Source organism: Lipophrys pholis (genome assembly GCF_963383615.2).
Source record: "Lipophrys pholis genome assembly, chromosome: 13".
NCBI classification, from domain to species: Eukaryota; Metazoa; Chordata; class Actinopteri; order Blenniiformes; family Blenniidae; genus Lipophrys; species Lipophrys pholis.
This window is the reverse complement of record NC_137632.1, coordinates 4,315,171-4,335,632: the sequence shown is the minus strand read 5'-3', so window position 1 is coordinate 4,335,632 and position 20,462 is coordinate 4,315,171. Positions and strand designations below refer to the sequence as shown.

At 39.9% G+C, this 20,462-nt stretch overlaps 1 protein-coding gene across 2 annotated transcripts; it reads left to right on the top strand.

Moving 5' to 3' along the window:
- Positions 1-580: 580 nt before the first annotated feature.
- LOC308118530 (uncharacterized protein) lies at positions 581-14,884 on the top strand. 2 transcript variants are annotated; one of them, XM_080477984.1, is made up of 7 exons: positions 581-816; positions 8,332-8,426; positions 10,283-10,312; positions 10,429-10,449; positions 10,525-10,584; positions 10,669-10,698; positions 13,423-14,884. In XM_080477984.1, exons 1-7 carry the CDS (start codon positions 753-755, stop codon positions 13,471-13,473), a joined length of 351 nt encoding a protein of 116 aa, XP_080334110.1. In that variant the 5' UTR covers positions 581-752; the 3' UTR covers positions 13,474-14,884. The 2 variants fall into 2 exon arrangements, with proteins under 2 accessions (XP_080334110.1, XP_080334111.1); XM_080477985.1 differs by having other exon boundaries at positions 633-771.
- The last annotated feature ends 5,578 nt before the right edge of the window (positions 14,885-20,462 follow it).

Sequence of the window (20,462 nt, the reverse complement as noted above, 5' to 3'; positions counted from 1 at the left end):
TATAGCAACTTTCACAGATGAAGATCACAAAGTGCTTTACACCCTTCAGAAATATGAAAACAGAAAGAACGCCAGTAAAAACACAAGTATATGTAGTAATACTGATAAAACAGGAGAGTGACAGCGAAGATCCAGAGCAGCAAACCTACATGAACCAAAACAATAAATATAATAAATAACATGAGGCCGTGTCAACGTTACGGTTACCGGTGCTGCAGTCAAACCGAAATCTGAAGTATAATTAAACTGTTTTTCATGTGTTGAAAACAATACAGGCGTGTTGAATATCACACGGGGAATGAAAATTATTTAAAAATGTAATATTTGGACAGAAAACATAAGAGAATGTTTATTTTTTCTATTTTATATGATAAAAAACTGTTGAGTTCTAGATTCTAACAGATGCAAAGACACATTTGCTCCTTGATGACGTTTATTCCTGTCAGGTACAGACAGACGAGTACTATATATTTGATGAGGTGGAAGTGGCAGTTGAAGTATTTTTTTGAGGCGAGCGAATCAGAGGCAGTGTGAGAGCGGCGGGGGGAGGGGGGGGGGGGGGTAGGAGGAGCTTTGTCTCAGTGTCTCAGTGTCTCAGTGTCTCAGTGTCTCAGTGTCAGTCCACTGGCTGTGCTGCCTTCAGCCACGTCCTCTGATCAGCGTGAAGCAAACAGACTGAGGAGGGAAGAGGAGAGGAGAGGAGAGGAGAGGAGAGGAGAGGAGAGGAGAGGAGAGGAGAGGAGAGATGAACCATGGACTCGCTGAGGACAGGTGTGTTTGTTCTCACTTTGCTCCCGGCAGCTGTTTCTTGTTCAGGTAAGAGACAAACCAGTTTTATTATCCTGAATTTGAATTTAGAATTTAGAATTTGAATTTATTAGAATTTGTATTTATTGTAAGGAAAGCCCCTTGAGATGCAACATCTCGTTTACAAGGAGGACCTAAGGAACACAGAACATAAAGACACAGAACATAAAACATTTGACACGCAGTTTCACTAACAGCACAATACATAATAAGTGTAACTCTGGACAACAATAAGACATAAAACACCAGACAATCGTGCTCACAACCCACTCCCTCAATCATATCAGTGAACCTTTATATACAGTCAGCAAGAATAAAAATGTACCGCAAATTGCATCTCACATGGAATCAATTAAAAAAAACAACAATTAGTCACAAACATAAACAATCAGTCTTGAGGTGAGTCTATAGGGAGCAGAGCTATAAACACACCTAAAGAGTCCATTAGAGGTTCTAGACTTCAGTGTCACGGGGAAGTGATTGACCTCGATGGTTAAAGAACAAAACATGCTTGATTGATGTTGGAATAACGAGATAAACCCTCCCAAAGTAGAAATCCTCATCCCTCATAAGTATTTCTACTCAGGAGCAGTGGTAGTATTTTAACATTCAAATCTAAAATAAACATTTAAATTAAAAACCTAGATTTCTACCCTCGGATTGTAAAAGCAGGATTGATTTGTTTTCACCACCGTTTCATAGAGAAACGATCTGAAGGGAGCAGAACGTTTCCCATCAACTAAAAAAGGAGATTATTTTTCTCTTTGCAGTAAAACTGAAGCACAGCAGGCTGTTTTTTACTTTTCTACTTTCCACTGGTTACACTAAAAGCAGCTGCAGAACACAGGAAACGGAGACGCAGAGGTACTGATGCTGCTCCTTGATGACCCCAAAATAAATGACAATCTGATGAAACCTTCTGATCTTGTCTCAAAGTTCACCGCTTACGTGCTCATGGCTCTCTGTCTGGCACTGGCTTTCACATCGCGTGTGAAATATTCAGTTTGGGGAGTTTAGTTTGAGAACCTGCGTTTCACAGCCGCAGAGGGAGTGAATCTATTCTTTTTTTTCTACTCATCAAAAAACCCTCTCAGGGTCTCCAGTGTGCCTTGTTGCCTTGTTGGCTTGTTGCCTTGTTGCCTTGTTGCCTTGTTGCCTTGTTGCCTTGTTGCCTTGTTGCCTTGTTGCCTTGTCACATTCACAGTGATGGAAAATAAAGCATGAATTAGTCAGTTGTTTCCCCGCAGACGCTTTACTGACAGTGGAAACTGAAGAAGAGTATCTGGATGAAGGTCTGTGAGGAAGAACTCCCTGAGCACTGCGACGTGAAGCAGAGCTTCTCCTCACAGAGCTTCTCCTCACAGAGCTTCTCCTCACAGAGCTTCTCCTCACAGAGCTTCTCCTCACAGAGCCGATCTGTTGCTCTGAATCCCAGGATTCTCTCATTGTCGGTTTTCTCAATTTATGAAAAACAGAAATATGTTTGATGTTTTCACCACCTTCAACACGTCTTTTCAGCAAAGCAGTCAAACATAGAACCAAATATAGAATATCTGGTATTCAAGAATAAAATTCAGTTGTGATTTAAGTTATAAAGTTAGTTGAGCCAATAGTTTAGAAAGGCACTGGTAGATACTAAAGACTGAATGAGAAACAATAACTTGTGATAATCATGGCAGAATGACATAATCTGTGCAGTTTTCTTTAAAGATGTATTTAATTATCACTGAAATTAATTGTCATTTTAATAAATCAGTGAGAGTTTATTAGCTTTTGTGCAGCATTTCTTTTTTATACAAACATTTTCTCCGATAGTTTTAAATGCAGTATAATCTCTAGTAACATGTACTACAGAGTATTCAGAGGTTAAATAGTTTAAATGCATTACTAATAAATTCAAATCAGATGCTTTGATAAGACACAGTTCAACATTTGTGGGAATTAAAACTATTATTTTAATATTTGCTTTGATTGTGCGGTAAGAATGTTTATTGCACCTTAATTCACTAGGAGAAACTGAGAAGATTTAATAATAATATCAATCATAAAAAATAAAAATAAACTCTACAGCCCCCACAGAAAATACATATTTGACGTATTTTTTTAAAACAAACTCGACTTGACAAGCAAATCTGACCTGTCATGAGTTTTAATGAAATATGATTTAAATAGTTATATTATATAGTGTTTTAGTTGATGATCCAAGATTATAAAACCTAATACAAGAATTCAGCCACATTGATTATCTTACCTAATGTCAAGATACAATTACACTATATTGACTTTTATTTAATGTTAAATGCTCATTTTATGCTTTTTTTGGATTTCAGCCTCTGAAATGAGAGCAGGTGGTTTGTTCTTCTGGAGCCACGGAGAGACGTCGATGTTTGGCCCGCCAAATTAAGTTACTTGCAAAAAGCCGTTTAAACTAAAATCAATTTAAACTAAAAGCAGTTTAAACTAAAAATCAGTTTAAACTAAAAGCTGTTTAAACAAAAAGCAGTTTAAATTAAAAGCAGTTTAAACAAAAAGCAGTTTAAACTAAAAGTAGTTTAAACTAAAACTAGTTTAAACTAAAATCAGTTTAAACAAAAAGTAGTTTAAACAAAAAGCAGTTTAAATTAAAAGCAGTTTAAACAAAAAGCAGTTTAAACTAAAAGTAGTTTAAACTAAAACTAGTTTAAACTAAAAGCAGTTTAAACTAAAAGCAGTTTAAACTAAAACTAGTTCAAACTAAAACTAGTTTAAACTAAAAGCAGTTTAAACTAAAAGTAGTTTAAACTAAAACGAGTTTAAACTAAAAGCAGTTTAAACTAAAAGTAGTTTAAACTAAAACTAGTTTAAACTAAAAGTAGTTTAAACAAAAAGCAGTTTAAAATAAAAGCAGTTTAAACTAAAACTAGTTTAAACTAAAAGCAGTTTAAACTAAAAGTAGTTTAAACTAAAAGTAGTTTAAACAAAAAGCAGTTTAAAATAAAAGTAGTTTAAACTAAAAGCAGTTTAAACTAAAAGCAGTTTAAACTAAAACTAGTTTAAACTAAAACTAGTTTAAACTAAAAGCAGTTTAAACTAAAAGTAATTTAAACTAAAACGAGTTTAAACTAAAAGCAGTTTAAACTAAAAGTAGTTTAAACTAAAACTAGTTTAAACTAAAAGCAGTTTAAACTAAAAGTAGTTTAAAATAAAACTAGTTTAAACTAAAACTAGTTTAAACAAAAAGCAGTTTAAAATAAAAGCAGTTTAAACTAAAACTAGTTTAAACCAAAACTAGTTTAAACTAAAAGCAGTTTAAACTAAAAGTAGTTTAAACTAAAAGCAGTTTAAACTAAAACTAGTTTAAACTAAAACTAGTTTAAACTAAAAGCAGTTTAAACTAAAACGAGTTTAAACTAAAAGCAGTTTAAACTAAAAGTAGTTTAAACTAAAACTAGTTTAAACTAAAAGTAGTTTAAACAAAAAGCAGTTTAAAATAAAAGCAGTTTAAACTAAAACTAGTTTAAACTAAAACTAGTTTAAAGTAAAAGCAGTTTAAACTAAAAGTAGTTTAAACTAAAACGAGTTTAAACTAAAAGCAGTTTAAACTAAAACTAGTTTAAACTAAAAGTAGTTTAAACAAAAAGCAGTTTAAAATAAAAGTAGTTTAAACTAAAAGCAGTTTAAACTAAAAGCAGTTTAAACTAAAACTAGTTTAAACTAAAACTAGTTTAAACTAAAAGCAGTTTAAACTAAAAGTAGTTTAAACTAAAACTAGTTTAAACTAAAAGTAGTTTAAACAAAAAGCAGTTTAAAATAAAAGCAGTTTAAACTAAAACTAGTTTAAACTGAAACTAGTTTAAACTAAAAGCAGTTTAAACTAAAACTAGTTTAAACTAAAAGCAGTTTAAAGAAATTGTTGGATTCATCTCTTTGTCGGTCTGTTGCTTATCTATTCACAACTGTTTGGGACAAAACATTCTCATTTAAGTGTTAAGTTCATTTACATTTTAACTTTGCACTTGCACTAAAACAAAAGGACAAAAGTTTTCCCAGGGTTTTGATATATAATCTGACGTGCAGGAAAAAATCCAATCAAAGCATAAACGTCTGTGAAACATTCACTGAATTATAATGAGGTTTTATAATCACTTTTAAATTCATAAACACACTCTTGTTTGAAACAGAAGGTTCGGCTAAAAACCAAGAAAAGAGGAATGATTTGTTTTAAATAAAAAGGTCCTGCAGGAAGTAACTCCCACTGTGTGAAATGTCATTAAAGCTTCAAATGGTTTTGCTTGTTGGATTATTTGAGTAAAAAAGCAGATTTAACAGTTGCGGGGCTGCAGCAGAAACCTTGTGGCTGCAGGGCGAAGAAGCCAGACACTTTAAAATGGTTCACATCTGCTGAGTCGGGAGGATCGGTGTCGTGGGCCAGACGTGGTTCTGTCGGCAGGTTTGAGATGATCTGGTTTGTTCCCTGGCGGCTTGTTTTCACTGCGTCCAGCAAACAGGAGACAAACACACAGAGGCTGTCTGGGTCTCACCGTTCAGGGGAAATCTTACCCACCAGCAAAATCACCTTTTCCTGGATGAAGACGCGAGCAGGAAGTCTTCTCACGACACGGTTTCTGTTCCAACCGCACTCAGAGATAAACGGGCCCCGGCTCGACCTCAGAGCAGAACCATCAGGCTGAAGTGGAGATGTGGAGCTTCCTGTCCCCGACCTCTCAGTCAACGTGCTTCGCCGAGCCGCCGCCACTTTCCATCTTGCGCTGTGCGGCGGCCAAACGCACACCGACACACAAACACGTCCCATTTTTATCTGGAGTGGTTCATGAAGTGCAGTAACGGTTCGCCGTCCTGGACGGGCCTCCAGCCGGGCCTCCAGCCGGGCCTCCAGCCGGGAACCAGCCGGGCCTCCAGCCGGGCCTCCAGCCGGGCCTCCAGCCGGGCCTCCAGCCGGGCCTCCAGCCGGGCCTCTAGCCGGGCCTCCAGCCGGGAACCAGCCGGGCCTCCAGCCGGGAACACGTTGCTCCTTTGCCCAGTCGGCTGCAGGACTTCAGGCCTCTGAAGCAGGAGTGTCCAACTGGTTTCATGTCAGCGGCCACATGCGGTCCAGTCCCACCCTGAGAGGTCCGGACCGGAACACAGTGAAGTCGTTACCTGAGAACTGAAGTGTTCCGTTGTTGTGGTGCAGATCAGACTTCATGACTTTCTCTCTATTTTTGGGGCGAAAACCAAACAAGTACGACCAAGAATTCCTCCAACGTCAAAATAAAGTCATTTTAATGAATCATTCTGGTGCAAAATAAAATAAAAGCTCAAAACGTCCTAAAGCAACGAAAAATAAACTCTGATTAAACTGATGCAGTTTAACTTTAAAAGTTGGTCAAACTTTGCAGTGAAGGTGCAGATACACTAAATACACCAAATACACCAGATACACTAGATACACTAGATACACCAAATACACAAGATACACTAGATACACCAAATACACCAGATACACCAGATACACTAAATACACCAAATACACCAGATACACTAAATACACTAGATACACTAGATACACCAAATACACCAGATACACTAGATACACTAAATACACTAGATACACTAGATACACTAGATACACCAAATACACAAGATACACTAGATACACCAAATACACCAGATACACCAGATACACTAGATACACCAAATACACAAGATACACTAGATACACCAAATACACCAGATACACCAGATACACTAAATACACCAAATACACCAGATACACTAAATACAACAAATACACCAGATACACAAGATACACTAAATACACTAGATACACTAGATACACTAGATACACCAAATACACCAGATACACTAGATACACTAAATACACTAGATACACCAGATACACTAGATACACTAGATACACTAAATACACTAGATACACCAAATACACCAGATACACTAGATACACTAAATACACTAGATACACCAAATACACCAGATACACTAGATACACTAAATACACTAGATACACCAGATACACTAGATACACCAGATACACTAAATACACTAGATACACCAGATACACCAGATACACTAAATACACTAGATACACCAGATACACTAGATACACTAGATTCACTAGATACACCAGATACACTAAATACACCAGATACACCAGATACACCAGATACACTAAATACACTAGATACACCAAATACACAAGATACACTAGATACACTAGATACACCAAATACACAAGATACACCAGATACACTAGATACACCAGATACACTAAATACACTAGATACACCAGATACACCAGATACACTAAATACACTAGATACACCAAATACACAAGATACACTAGATACACTAGATACACCAAATACACAAGATACACTAGATACACCAAATACACCAGATACACCAGATACACTAAATACACCAAATACACCAGATACACTAAATACAACAAATACACCAGATACACAAGATACACTAAATACACTAGATACACTAAATACACTAGATACACCAAATACACCAGATACACTAGATACACTAAATACACTAGATACACTAGATACACTAGATACACCAAATACACAAGATACACTAGATACACTAGATACACCAAATACACAAGATACACTAGATACACCAAATACACCAGATACACCAGATACACTAAATACACCAAATACACCAGATACACTAAATACAACAAATACACCAGATACACAAGATACACTAAATACACTAGATACACTAGATACACCAAATACACCAGATACACTAGATACACCAAATACACCAGATACACTAGATACACCAGATACACTAGATACACTAGATACACTAAATACACTAGATACACCAAATACACCAGATACACTAGATACACTAAATACACTAGATACACTAGATACACTAAATACACTAGATACACCAAATACACCAGATACACTAGATACACTAAATACACTAGATACACCAAATACACCAGATACACTAGATACACTAAATACACTAGATACACCAGATACACTAGATACACCAGATACACTAAATACACTAGATACACCAGATACACTAGATACACCAAATACACCAGATACACTAGATACACTAAATACACTAGATACACCAAATACACCAGATACACTAGATACACTAAATACACTAGATACACCAAATACACCAGATACACTAGATACACTAAATACACTAGATACACCAGATACACTAGATACACCAGATACACTAAATACACTAGATACACCAGATACACTAGATACACTAGATACACTAAATACACTAGATACACTAGATACACTAGATTCACTAGATACACCAGATACACTAAATACACCAGATACACCAGATACACCAGATACACTAAATACACCAGATTCACTAGATACACCAGATACACCAGATACACTAGATACACCAAATACACCAGATACACTAGATACACCAGATACACCAGATACACAGTACTCTCCTGCAGAAAGAGTAACTTCATTCCTTCTTTCTCCACTCCAGAGACTTTCTTCAGCCACATGGTAATCTGTTACTTCCTGGACGTGTTCCTCCTGATCTATTGCATCATCTTCACCGTTTTCTTCTTCAGAGAAAAGGTTTGTTGAGTTTGTTTGTTTTCCTCTTTGCGACGGTGAAAACACAAAGTATTTACTCTCTTTTATATTGATTACTGACGGACTCTTTTCTAATATCAGTGAATTCAGACTGAAACTGGACTTTGATTAAATTAAACATTCACACTGTAGAAGATCCTCAGAGGCTGAAATACATCCCAGAAACCTTCAGACTCTTTTTTAGATGAAACGATTCAAACGACGAAGAAAGTCGGATGAATTTTATCAATAAATTCATGGATGAACGTGAAGAAGAAATTCATCTCACAGATTTGCTCCGCCGTCTTCCCTCCACGTAAACGGATCATAATTCGATATTCCAGCTGATATTGAGGTTTTATAATCAGAACAATTTCACGGCTCGTAACTTTGACTGTAATCAAGTACAGTTACATGTAGAGTAACTCGTCTACTAGAGTATTTGATACAGTAAATTCCAACTCCAGATGTAATTAAGTAATGAAGTTCAGGTACTAGTAAAATAATTCAATTGCTATCGTGTTTACAATATTTTCTCGTAACTATTACAGTAATCTATTACTACTTTCAGTGATGAGAACAGTAAACCTTCTATTACAGTATTTAAAGCAGTGAGTATTTATGTAATCAAGAAAGAATAAATTTTAGTTCCATGTAAATTAATTATACTTTTATTTAATGTATTAATTATAAACTGTAATAAACTGATGTTTCACTCCACTACTACAGTATTTAAATCAGTAACTATAAATGTAATCAAGTACTTATAAACAGTGGTCGGTCATCCAAACACTTCATCAAATGTTATTATAGGAAATTACTGCACAAATTAGGATTTTTTAAAGTACTAATATTGATGTCTTGTTTAATAGAAGCTGATTTTGTTCATTTAAAAGAAAAAAATGTTTTTAACTTTAATTTTCTGGATTGATTATTTTGTTTTAAACAATTTTAGACACATAAATCTTACCTAGTTTAGAACATTTTAAACGATATGGACAGACTGTGTGAAATATAACAGTGTAAAAAAAATAAAAAAAGAAGTAAACAGAGATACATCTGAATGTCAAACCCTCCACCCACTGCCGGGACAAACACTTAAGATTATTATTATTATTATTATTATTATTATTATTATTATTATTATTATTATTATTATTATTATTATTATATATATATAAATAAATAAATAAATAAATAAGTAAGTATGTATGTATGTATGTATGTATGTATGTATGTATGTATGTATGTATGTATGAATAAATAAATAAATAAATAAATAAATAAATAAATAAATAAATAAATAAACGAATGAATGAATAAATGAATAAATAACTAAATATGTATGTATGAATGAATAAATAAATAAATGAATGAATAAATGAATAAATAAATATGTATGCATGTATGTATGTATGTATGTATGTATGTATGTATGTATGTATGTATGTATGTATGTATGTATGTATGTATAAATAAATAAATAAATAAATAAATAAATAAATAAATAAATAAATAAATAAATAAATAAATAAATAAATGAATGAATGAATGAATGAATGAATGAATGAATGAATGAATGAATGAATGAATGAATAAATGAATAAATAAATAACGGGAAAAGTATTTAAAAAAAATATTGGCGGGTGTTTCAATCTTGGATCTCAGAGGAAAGATCCATAAAAGAGTGTACATAGTTTGTAAAAGGATCTATTAGTATTCAGAAAGTATTCTGAAACGTTTTCACTGAAACTCTCAGTGTAAATCTGAGTCCCTGGTTCACATCCGTCCCTCCGTAGAAACCAGAGGAGCTTCATGTCGACTGACCAAACCACCTTTCTCTTTCCTCTTTGCTGCAGTATCTCAACATCACAGTGGCTCCACCGTCAGTAAGTCTACAACCGTCACGTTTGACCAACTTCCTCCTCTTCCACTCCTCAACTGTTCACCGAATCCTACCAAACTCACGTGTTTGTTCTTTGTTCTTCTCTCCATGAAATGAAAGGAGGATGACGGCACCTATCAGGTCAGTAAAACTCTCGTGTTTCTGAACTCTGCTGCCGTGTTTTTTTATTTACTGTTGTCTTGTTTGTCTGTTGAGGAACTGGAGAGGCCGAAAGACGCTGACCTCGACCAGGGACTGGAGCCCACTAAAAAGAAGGTAGGACTATAAAGACTCTTCAAAGGATTCCACTCCGTCTCCACGTTTTCTCATCAACTTTCATTTTATTTCTTTTAAACGCAGAAAAGAGCAGCGAAGAAAAACAAACCTGAGGTGAGAAAATCTATTAAAGGACAGAACTCCTGTGCCATAAAGCAGAACAGCAACCAGAATATAAGAAAGAAGGCGACACAGAGTTTTTACAAAGCAGCAATAGAACAATCCAGACTGTGAGTCCTCGGCCGCACGGAAGTGAAAAAACAGGAAACATACAAACTCTTTCAATATAAAACGTTTTCTGGAACATCTGATCAACGTTAAAGCTTTGGAGGCTCTGATTGCAGTGCATGATGGGATTTCTGTCCCAGCAGGAGTCACTATGGTCAGTCCATCACGGGACAAACACTCACATTGACCCGCAATACAACCTGCAAACACAGGGAGAACATGCAGACACAGGGGAGAACATGCAAACACAGGGAGAACCTGCAGACACAGGGAGAACCTGCAGACACAGGGAGAACGTGCAGACACAGGGAGAACATGCAGACACAGGGAGAACATGCAAACACAGGGAGAACATGCAGACACAGGGAGAACATGCAGACACAGGGAGAACCTGCAGACACAGGGAGAACCTGCAGACACAGGGAGAACCTGCAAACAAGGGGAGAACATGCAGACACAGGGAGAACCTGCAGACACAGGGAGAACATGCAAACACAGGGAGAACATGCAGACACAGGGAGAACATGCAGACACAGGGAGAACCTGCAGACACAGGGAGAACCTGCAAACAAGGGGAGAACATGCAAACACAGGGAGAACCTGCAGACACAGGGAGAACATGCAAACACAGGGAGAACATGCAGACACAGGGAGAACATGCAAACACAGGGAGAACATGCAGACACAGGGAGAACATGCAAACACAGGGAGAACATGCAGACACAGGGAGAACATGCAAACACGGGGAGAACCTGCAAACACAGGGAGAACCTGCAGACACAGGGAGAACCTGCAGACACAGGGAGAACGTGCAGACACAGGGAGAACATGCAGACACAGGGAGAACCTGCAAACACAGGGAGAACATGCAGACACAGGGAGAACCTGCAGACACAGGGAGAACCTGCAGACACAGGGAGAACCTGCAAACAAGGGGAGAACATGCAAACACAGGGAGAACATGCAGACACAGGGAGAACCTGCAGACACAGGGAGAACATGCAAACACAGGGAGAACGTGCAGACACAGGGAGAACCTGCAGACACAGGGAGAACGTGCAAACACAGGGAGAACCTGCAGACACAGGGAGAACCTGCAGACACAGGGAGAACATTCAGACACAGGGAGAACATGCAAACACAGGGAGAACATGCAGACACAGGGAGAACATGCAAACACAGGGAGAACATGCAGACACAGGGAGAACATGCAAACACAGGGAGAACATGCAAACACAGGGAGAACATGCAAACACAGGGAGAACATGCAGACACAGGGATAACGTGCAGACACAGGGAGAACATGCAAACACAGGGAGAACATGCAAACACAGGGAGAACATGCAAACAAGGGGAGAACATGCAAACACAGGGAGAACATGCAAACACAGGGAGAACATGCAGACACAGGGATAACGTGCAGACACAGGGATAACGTGCAGACACAGGGAGAACCTGCAAACACAGGGAGAACATGCAAACACAGGGAGAACCTGCAGACACAGGGAGAACATGCAAACACAGGGAGAACATGCAGACACAGGGAGAACATGCAAACAAGGGGAGAACATGCAGACACAGGGAGAACGTGCAGACACAGGGAGAACCTGCAGACACAGGGAGAACCTGCAAACACAGGGAGAACATGCAGACACAGGGAGAACATGCAAACACAGGGAGAACATGCAGACACAGGGAGAACCTGCAAACAAAGAGAGAAAGTGCAAACACAGGGAGAAAGTGCAGACACAGGGAGAACCTGCAAACACAGGGAGAACATGCAGACACAGGGAGAACATGCAAACACAGGGAGAACATGCAGACACAGGGAGAACATGCAAACACAGGGAGAACATGCAGACACAGGGAGAACCTGCAAACACAGGGAGAACATGCAGACACAGGGAGAACCTGCAGACACAGGGAGAACATGCAAACACAGGGAGAACATGCAGACACAGGGAGAACCTGCAGACACAGGGAGAACATGCAGACACAGGGAGAACATGCAGACACAGGGAGAACATGCAGACACAGGGAGAACCTGCAGACACAGGGAGAACATGCAAACACAGGGGAACATGCAGACACAGGGAGAACATGCAGACACAGGGAGAACATGCAGACACAGGGAGAACCCATTCTGAAACGTAGAAAGTAGAAAGTAAGAAGGCGTCTTACTCCTTTGGGGGTGAATCCATGTTGTTGAGAGCTGACCACTGCACCACTGCGTCGCTCTGACGGCACATTTCAAGACACAAACATGGAAATGAAATCAAGGCCGATTTGTTCCTCCGACAGCCGCAGAACCCAGAGTGTGAAGAAGCACAAAAACCTGAATTCTAATGAGAATTTAATTTAATTAGAATTTCTGACTTCAATTCCAAAGTGTTTTGCAATAAAACGTGTCGGAACGTTGTTCTGCAGTTTCCAGCATTTAGGATAAAACCAGGAAACCTTCCACAGAGATCAGGAGCCACTGAGAGGGAAGAGACGTTTCAAGAGACATTCAGCTTAAAACACATTTTAGTTCCGTTCAGTTTAAGTGTGGAACTGCCGGTTATCAATCCAGAGTGTGAACTTTGTGTTTCCTGCTGACCGTCACACCAGGGCCTCGCTCCGCCTTTGACCGGCGGCGGTTCCACCTCAGCTGCACAGTGACGCCGTCGCGTGAAGAAACAGAGGAAAGAGCTTCAAGTCGCCGTCGCTTCGGTCCGTCAGTTCATCTCAGAGGGTTTTTCTCAGATTGTCTCCAGAGCAGAGAAACTCAGAGAGAAAACAGAAAAAAGAATAAGAAACACTGAAGCAATTCCAGGTGAGGCGATGAAAGGAAGTGGCTTTAATGTAAAACGACGACGTCTGAAATAACAGAAGTATTACGTTTTCTCAAGTATTACGTTTTCTCAAGTATTCCATGTGAAACTCCTGCTCCAAGCCGTTTATTCAGAAATCATCCAGTCACTCCGCAGCTTGGGTTTTATCGGAGTTTGTTTTGGATGCAGCTTTATGTGTGATTGCAAAATTAAATATTCAGTTTTATTGTCGGTCATACAAAAACAGGCCGTGTTGTTTTTCATTCTTTCTTCATTTTCTTCCTGTTTTCATGAACGTTGTTGAGCAACAGCTTCAAATTATAATCTACCCTGGGAAGAAACAGAAGTGAAAACTTTGGGATTAATTGGCTCTGAAATAAGATGAAATGAAAAAAAAAACACAATTATATTTCAGTTATATTGAATATAGGACTTCACGTGCTTAGTGATGTTGGAAAAGTCTGAAACTCGTAGATTTAGTACTATTTACTTGTTTCTTTTTTTTCACAAGAAGCGTGTGCTGGTGGATTACGTCACAAACAGGATATCCTCTGGTTAAAACCGCCTGGCAGCACTCTGACGCTCCACAAAAATGTTTGTTCAACTTGAAAAGCTAAGATGAATTCCACAGACCACACGTCACCACGTAGAGTGTAACGTGGGCAAACACCACCTTAAAAACCTCTTAACGACTAAGTAGGGTGGAGGGAGCATCATGAACTCGGGCTGCTTTGATACCTCGAACCGCTTTTCCATTCACAAGTGGAAAATGAATTCCCAGATTTCTCCTGCAGGATCCTTTCAGGGTTCCTTTCAGGGTTCCTGTCAGACCGACTGAAGCTCAGGAGAAGTTGAGCAGCAGGACAATTAAACATGGAAGGAAAGTAACTTTGGAAATGTTTAAAAACTTCAGAAAACGACTGAAGCACAAACCGAAATCTGAAGAAAAGTCACTCACATCCTGAGTGGACGAGCTCATTTCTAATGAGAAGTGGTCATGAGCTTTGCGTCGGTCGTGTTCATCAATCTGAAGCTTCACTTTTTCTCCTTCAGTGTCGTTTTAATGAATAATTACTAACTACTGCTTTGGTTAATCACTTTGTCTATACTTGTAACTTACATGTAGATTGCATCACATGTTCTTTACCTATCATCGCCCCAAAGGTCACATGTTATTATGAATTGCAGTATTTAGTGTATTTCATGGCAGACTGTCCTGAATGTATTGAAACTTCACAATAAAAGACCACGCACCTGTCAAAAACACTTGGAAAATGGTTTAATGGTGTTTACAACAAAAGAGAACTGTACATTTACAGTAAAAGATTATCTTTATATGTGTATAAAAACAAAAAACAAAAAATACAGCAGACAAATGCATTAAAATCTACTATGTATCCTGATTCACATACTTAAAACTCCTACACAATCTTTCAGTTCTACGCCGCCATGACTGGAGGCCTCTTTTTTTTTTTTTTTATCTTTTTCTTTTTTTAAACCTTTTTTTTTTTGTGTATTTTTCTTTCTTTTTCTTTATTGTAGTCAGATCGGAGACGTGTCCCTCAGTGTTAATTTCCACAAAGGAAACCAAAACTCTTTACATTCGAGTCCTGGAGAGTCAATTAATCGTATCAAGACTGCAAGAGTAAGAAAAAAAGGGAAACGGGGACACATTCCTTTAGATGAGCCCAAGCTTCCAACGTGAAATGTTTTACAGAATGCTTTTCTGGAGATACACAGACGGAATATGTACATGGTTGGCATTTTCTCATGGTGGGTTGTTTTTTTTTTTTGTCCTTTCCTCCCTTGTTGAAAGACATGGTCACTTGGGCTGTGAACTGATAATCACACACATGACACACCCAAAAAACATACAAAAATACTATTTCTTTAACCTACCAAGAGTAAGACAGTTCTGCAATTAGTTCCATGCTGTGACAGAAAAAGAAATAAAAGAAGTAGAGATTACAACGAACAAACGAGAATCAGACGCTTTCCACGTAAGTATTTCTCAGAGATATACCAAAATATACATCTAAGCTTTGGAATTACTGAGGCTAGGACTAAAGCCAGTGCTGGGTTTGTCTCTTAATACACATGCTGCAGGGCGGAAGAGGGAGAGAGAAATAACAGACAGAGACACACAGGACAGAGAGATATCTTTGGTATCTGCATTTGTCAAAAGTTAAATATTTGGATTTTTGCTTTGGGATAGCGCTTGTGAGGCTGGCGGCCTCACTCGGAGTAAAGCATTGAACAAAGTGTCACTGAAGCCGCTCGGCCAGAGGTCGAGGCCGTGATGCATAGTGTCACAGCGGATCAAGAGTCTGTGGTGGAGGGGGGGGGCGGGGGGCGTGTGAGGAGGAGGAGGAGGAGGAGGAAGAGGGAGACAGCAGTGAAGGGTTTTTTTTTCTTCTTTTCTTTTCTTACAACCGCAGGGTGTGCATATCCCGGGACTACAGTGTGGAGATGATGAGGAAGGGAGATGCACCGTGAGAGGCAGGAACAGTATTTTACCACAGTCCGAGAGAGAGAGCGAGAGAGAGGGAGAGAAAGAGAGGGAGAGAAAGAGAGGGAGAGAGAGAGCGAGGGATGGAGGGGGGGAGAACGACATCCTAGCAACAGCGCTCAAGACATACAAAACATAGAGTCCTGAGCAGGTACAGTGTGCACAGGATCGACCCTCAGTGTGTATTAACAAACATCACCCAGCTACCACATCGGTTGGTGTCTGTTGGAGAAGCCCGCTCGCCTCCCCCCCCCCCCCCCCCCCCTCCCTCCCTCCCTCCGTCACCTCCTCCAATCCCCGCCCACAGGCACTGAAACCGGATGCACATTCGCATGCAAAAAAAAAAAGAGCAAAAAAACCCAAAAAAAACAACCCAGGAACTGGTCGCAGGCGGGCCGAGGACGCTGGTGAGCGCGAGCGGGCGAGCGAGCAGCCGGGGGTTGGATGCCGAGCAGGGAGGCGGCGACGGGCGAGAGGCGGCGGCAGCAGCGGCGTTCAGATACAATCAAGTCAGAAAGTCTTTGGTTAACGTTGGTGCCGCCAGGAGAGCGGGCCGCCACAGCACGCCGTCCTGTGGGAAGACTCGCACATACCTGTACCTGGTCAGATGTCAAACTTTCAAAACAAACAAAAAATAAATAAAAACAGGATTGTCAAATTAAAAAAAAAAAAAAAAAAAAAAAAAAAACCTCAAGCATACAAGGGGAAAATAAATTAAATGAAAGGCAATAGCGTCTATTAGAATGACCTCAGTGTTTGATGGTGAAACACGTGAGCAAAGAGACAAACTGCAGACATTCATGAGTGCTGTGTTCTCTGTCTCCCCCTTGTGGCAGCTTCACCAAGTACAGGTATGAGCAGGCTTCTCCACAGACAACTTTGTGTAGTTTTTTTTTTTTTTTTTTATATTTTACTTATTTCTTTAGTAGATTAAAGCAGGTTTCACTCAGTCTTGAGTTAGAAATGAGGTATACAACAGCTCCTTTTGCCTTACTGGTGCTCCACGTGTCCTTTCTGACGCCATTAACAAACCAGCAAACCAGTGTGGTGGGTCAACATATTAACTCTTGATGCATGGTTGAACCACAAGTTGTTGTTTACTCCCCAAAGAAAACAAACTGAAGCATCGTCAGCTAAGTCAGTGCCAAGAACTGAGTTCCTAAAAACAAGTGGACCACGAAGTGTGGATTTACGAGAACAAACCAGAACCTGGCTCGGCAGTGGCTCGCTTAAAGCCGGTATATGTAGCTCGTCAGCAGACAATCTCCCTCCAGACGACGACGCTCAAACGAACATCCCTCCGAACACTCGCTGGAAGATGGGGGAAAACGCACCATAATGGTTTGCAGATTTGCCCCCCCCCCCCCTACTCTCTCTCTCTGCACACACTCGCACGCCCACCTGCTGGAATTATTAGTAAAGCTTTTCACACAGGTAACGCCCACCTAGAAAGCATAGGTAGCAACATAATCGTCCCAAATGCCCGGAGTACACTGTATTTTTTCAGTGACAATGCACCAGGTGAGCTCAGCACTGGAGCTCACTCCAAATCACACACACACACGCGCACACACACACACACACAGAACAACAATGCTACAATGCTCATGTCTTCTACATAACAATAAGGCATAAATGATAATGTTAAATCTTCTAAGAAAGCCAGTGATCTTGCCCTCTCGCACAATACAAAACAATTAAAAGGCATAAAGTAAAACAAGTCAAATGATTGTTAAAAGACAGCACACCAAATCAAGTCCACCACAACTCAAAACAAGTGAAAAGATATAAGAGCAGACGCTCCAGAGCAGACGCTCCAGAGCAGACGCTCCAGAGCAGACGCTCCAGAGCAGACGCTCCAGAGCAGACGCTCCAGAGCCTCCTAGCGACCACAGGACGTGTCTGAGCGAGCTGGCAGGCTCCGCCCAGGCGTGCGCTCACGTTTCAGCTCCTCTTTTTTTTTTTTTTTTTGGTCTTGACGGTTAAAAAAAAAAAATTAAAAAAATGCTAATTCACAAAAAAAAAATATATAAAAAAAATATTTAGGGGATTTTTTTTTTCCTTTGAATAAGCAAGATAAACACTACATTCAGTCTTGATAACATACGGGTTCAAATATAAAATATGAATATCTTACAAGTGTTAATATATATATTTATATGTATAGAATTAAGAAAAAAGATCCGTTTCTCTAATTCTTTCCTTAGATAAATATTTCAGTAACATCCTATGGTGCCAACGGCAACTGGCTCCTAAAGTAACTAGGAAACAGCTCTGGAGCAGGACCGAGCTCTCCGGGCCCCGCGGGGCCTCCAAAACGGGGAAACACGAGCCGCCAAGCTGCAAAGAGAAAGGCTTCGACTTTGGCAAGAAGGATCTCAAAATAATATATAAACCTGGAAATACCCCCATAAATAGTAGTACTAGAAAAGTAGCAGTAGTAGGTTGTCCTTTAAATGAATGCTTCCTATGTACGCTTGATCAGTATAAGACAGACAGTACTTATACATTCTACAATGTTGTATACGCAGAAAAGCCGGAAGGTGAACCTTGTGTTTGGAGTCCTGCTGAGGTATATTCAGTCAAAGTAATTCAACAGAAAGGAAAGTATTCAAGAGGATCAATTTCACCGCTTACAGTCGCAAAGACTCGATCATCAATGTAGTAATTCTTTAGAAAGCAGAACAGAACTGCTCGGGTGTGTGTGTGTGTGTGTGTGTGTGTGTGTGTGTGTGTGTGTGTGTGTGTGTGTGTGTGTGTGTGTGTGTGTGTGTCCTCGAGCCTGCAGACAGATGGGGGACTCATGGCGGTGCTGAGAGGAGGTGATGCTCGTCATCAGATCTGTGCACCAACACATCGGGGCCGTCCGTCCAGCCGGGAGCGGTCCCAAACTACCAAACCCTGATTCCTGCAGGATGCAGTGGTAAAGCTATAAGAAGTCACGCTTCAGCAGCAGGTCGTTAAAGCTTCTGGGATCCGAGAGCCTGGCTTATGCTTCGGCGCGACGTCTACATGGAGCCCTTCGCCTTTCGGGACTTTTTGGGGGACTTTAAAGCAGATTGGACTGAAACTGGGCGTCATTTCAGAGATGAAGAAAATAAACGGCAAATTTTGTAACATGAGGAAATCCTAAAAATGTGATGCTTCAAATGTGTGGCGGTATCGAATCCCACGCTGGAGAATAAACCAGACATAATCCAGCAGCACCAAATCAGGAGGATGGGGGATCGATGGGAGGCGGGGGGGATAGGACGGGTGGGGCACAGCAAACTACTGAGGAAAACCCACTTTGGTTCAAGCTGTTGTTTTATGGCTGAATATTACCACGAAACCAAAAAACTAAACACTTTTCCATTAGGCTTCAGGAAAGTCTTCAAACTGCTACCACAACCGATCAGGAAGGAACACAAAGCCATCAAATGGCTCAAAAACTAAAGAAAACGAAGCATGAAGGGCGAGGCCCCGGAGGCTTGATTGAAAACAAGAAAAAGAAACGAGTTTGGGAAAAGAAAAAAGAAAAACAAAAAACTACTTTGTCAAATCCCAACCCACCAATCAATCACTCGTTTTTTTTGGTCATTTGCGCTGCCAATTAAAAATTGAACGACGAGACGCGTGGTCAAATTAAAAAGGGAAACAAATGTCATCTTTGGAAAATGATCATCAAAATATTGCATTTCTATATTCTGTTGACAATGAAGAGAGATTCTGTACTCATAAATATAACGACGAGACTAAGCTACACCGACTACACACAGCAATTATTTGAACAAATATTTTTGGTATATCTTAAAGTACGTAAGCCAGTCGACCGACTGCAGACAAAATATAAGACAGGTTTCATTCCCCCCGAAACAGGCAGACTGCAGCTCATCAATCCAGTTTTTTGGTACAGATACTGTGCACAAGTAGATACGACGGTACTACCATTAGAAAAGAAAACAAACAAAAAAAATAAACCCCCCCCCCCCCAAAAAAAAAACCCACGATACAATAACCCCAACTTAGCCAGAGCCGCCGTACGACCGCAACTCGAGCCGTCGGCGGCGCCTCGTGGGCGACGCGTCAACATCTGCATCAAGCACACGGCAAACATCAACTCCCTGCCTGAATCCAAGTGAAACGTAGTTTTTTCCCCAATGGATCACAGAGCAAAACAAATCACCCTCACTCAGACGCAGCGCTGCACACGCGCAGCTCCTGTTAAAGCTCTCAATGTTTTCAGTCCGATCCTGTCAGTGTCTCAAAGCCACACCTACAGACCGGCGCCTGACGAAAAGCTCAGACTGTAAAACTCAGTGTTTCCAGAGGAGACGCCACCGGTCCCT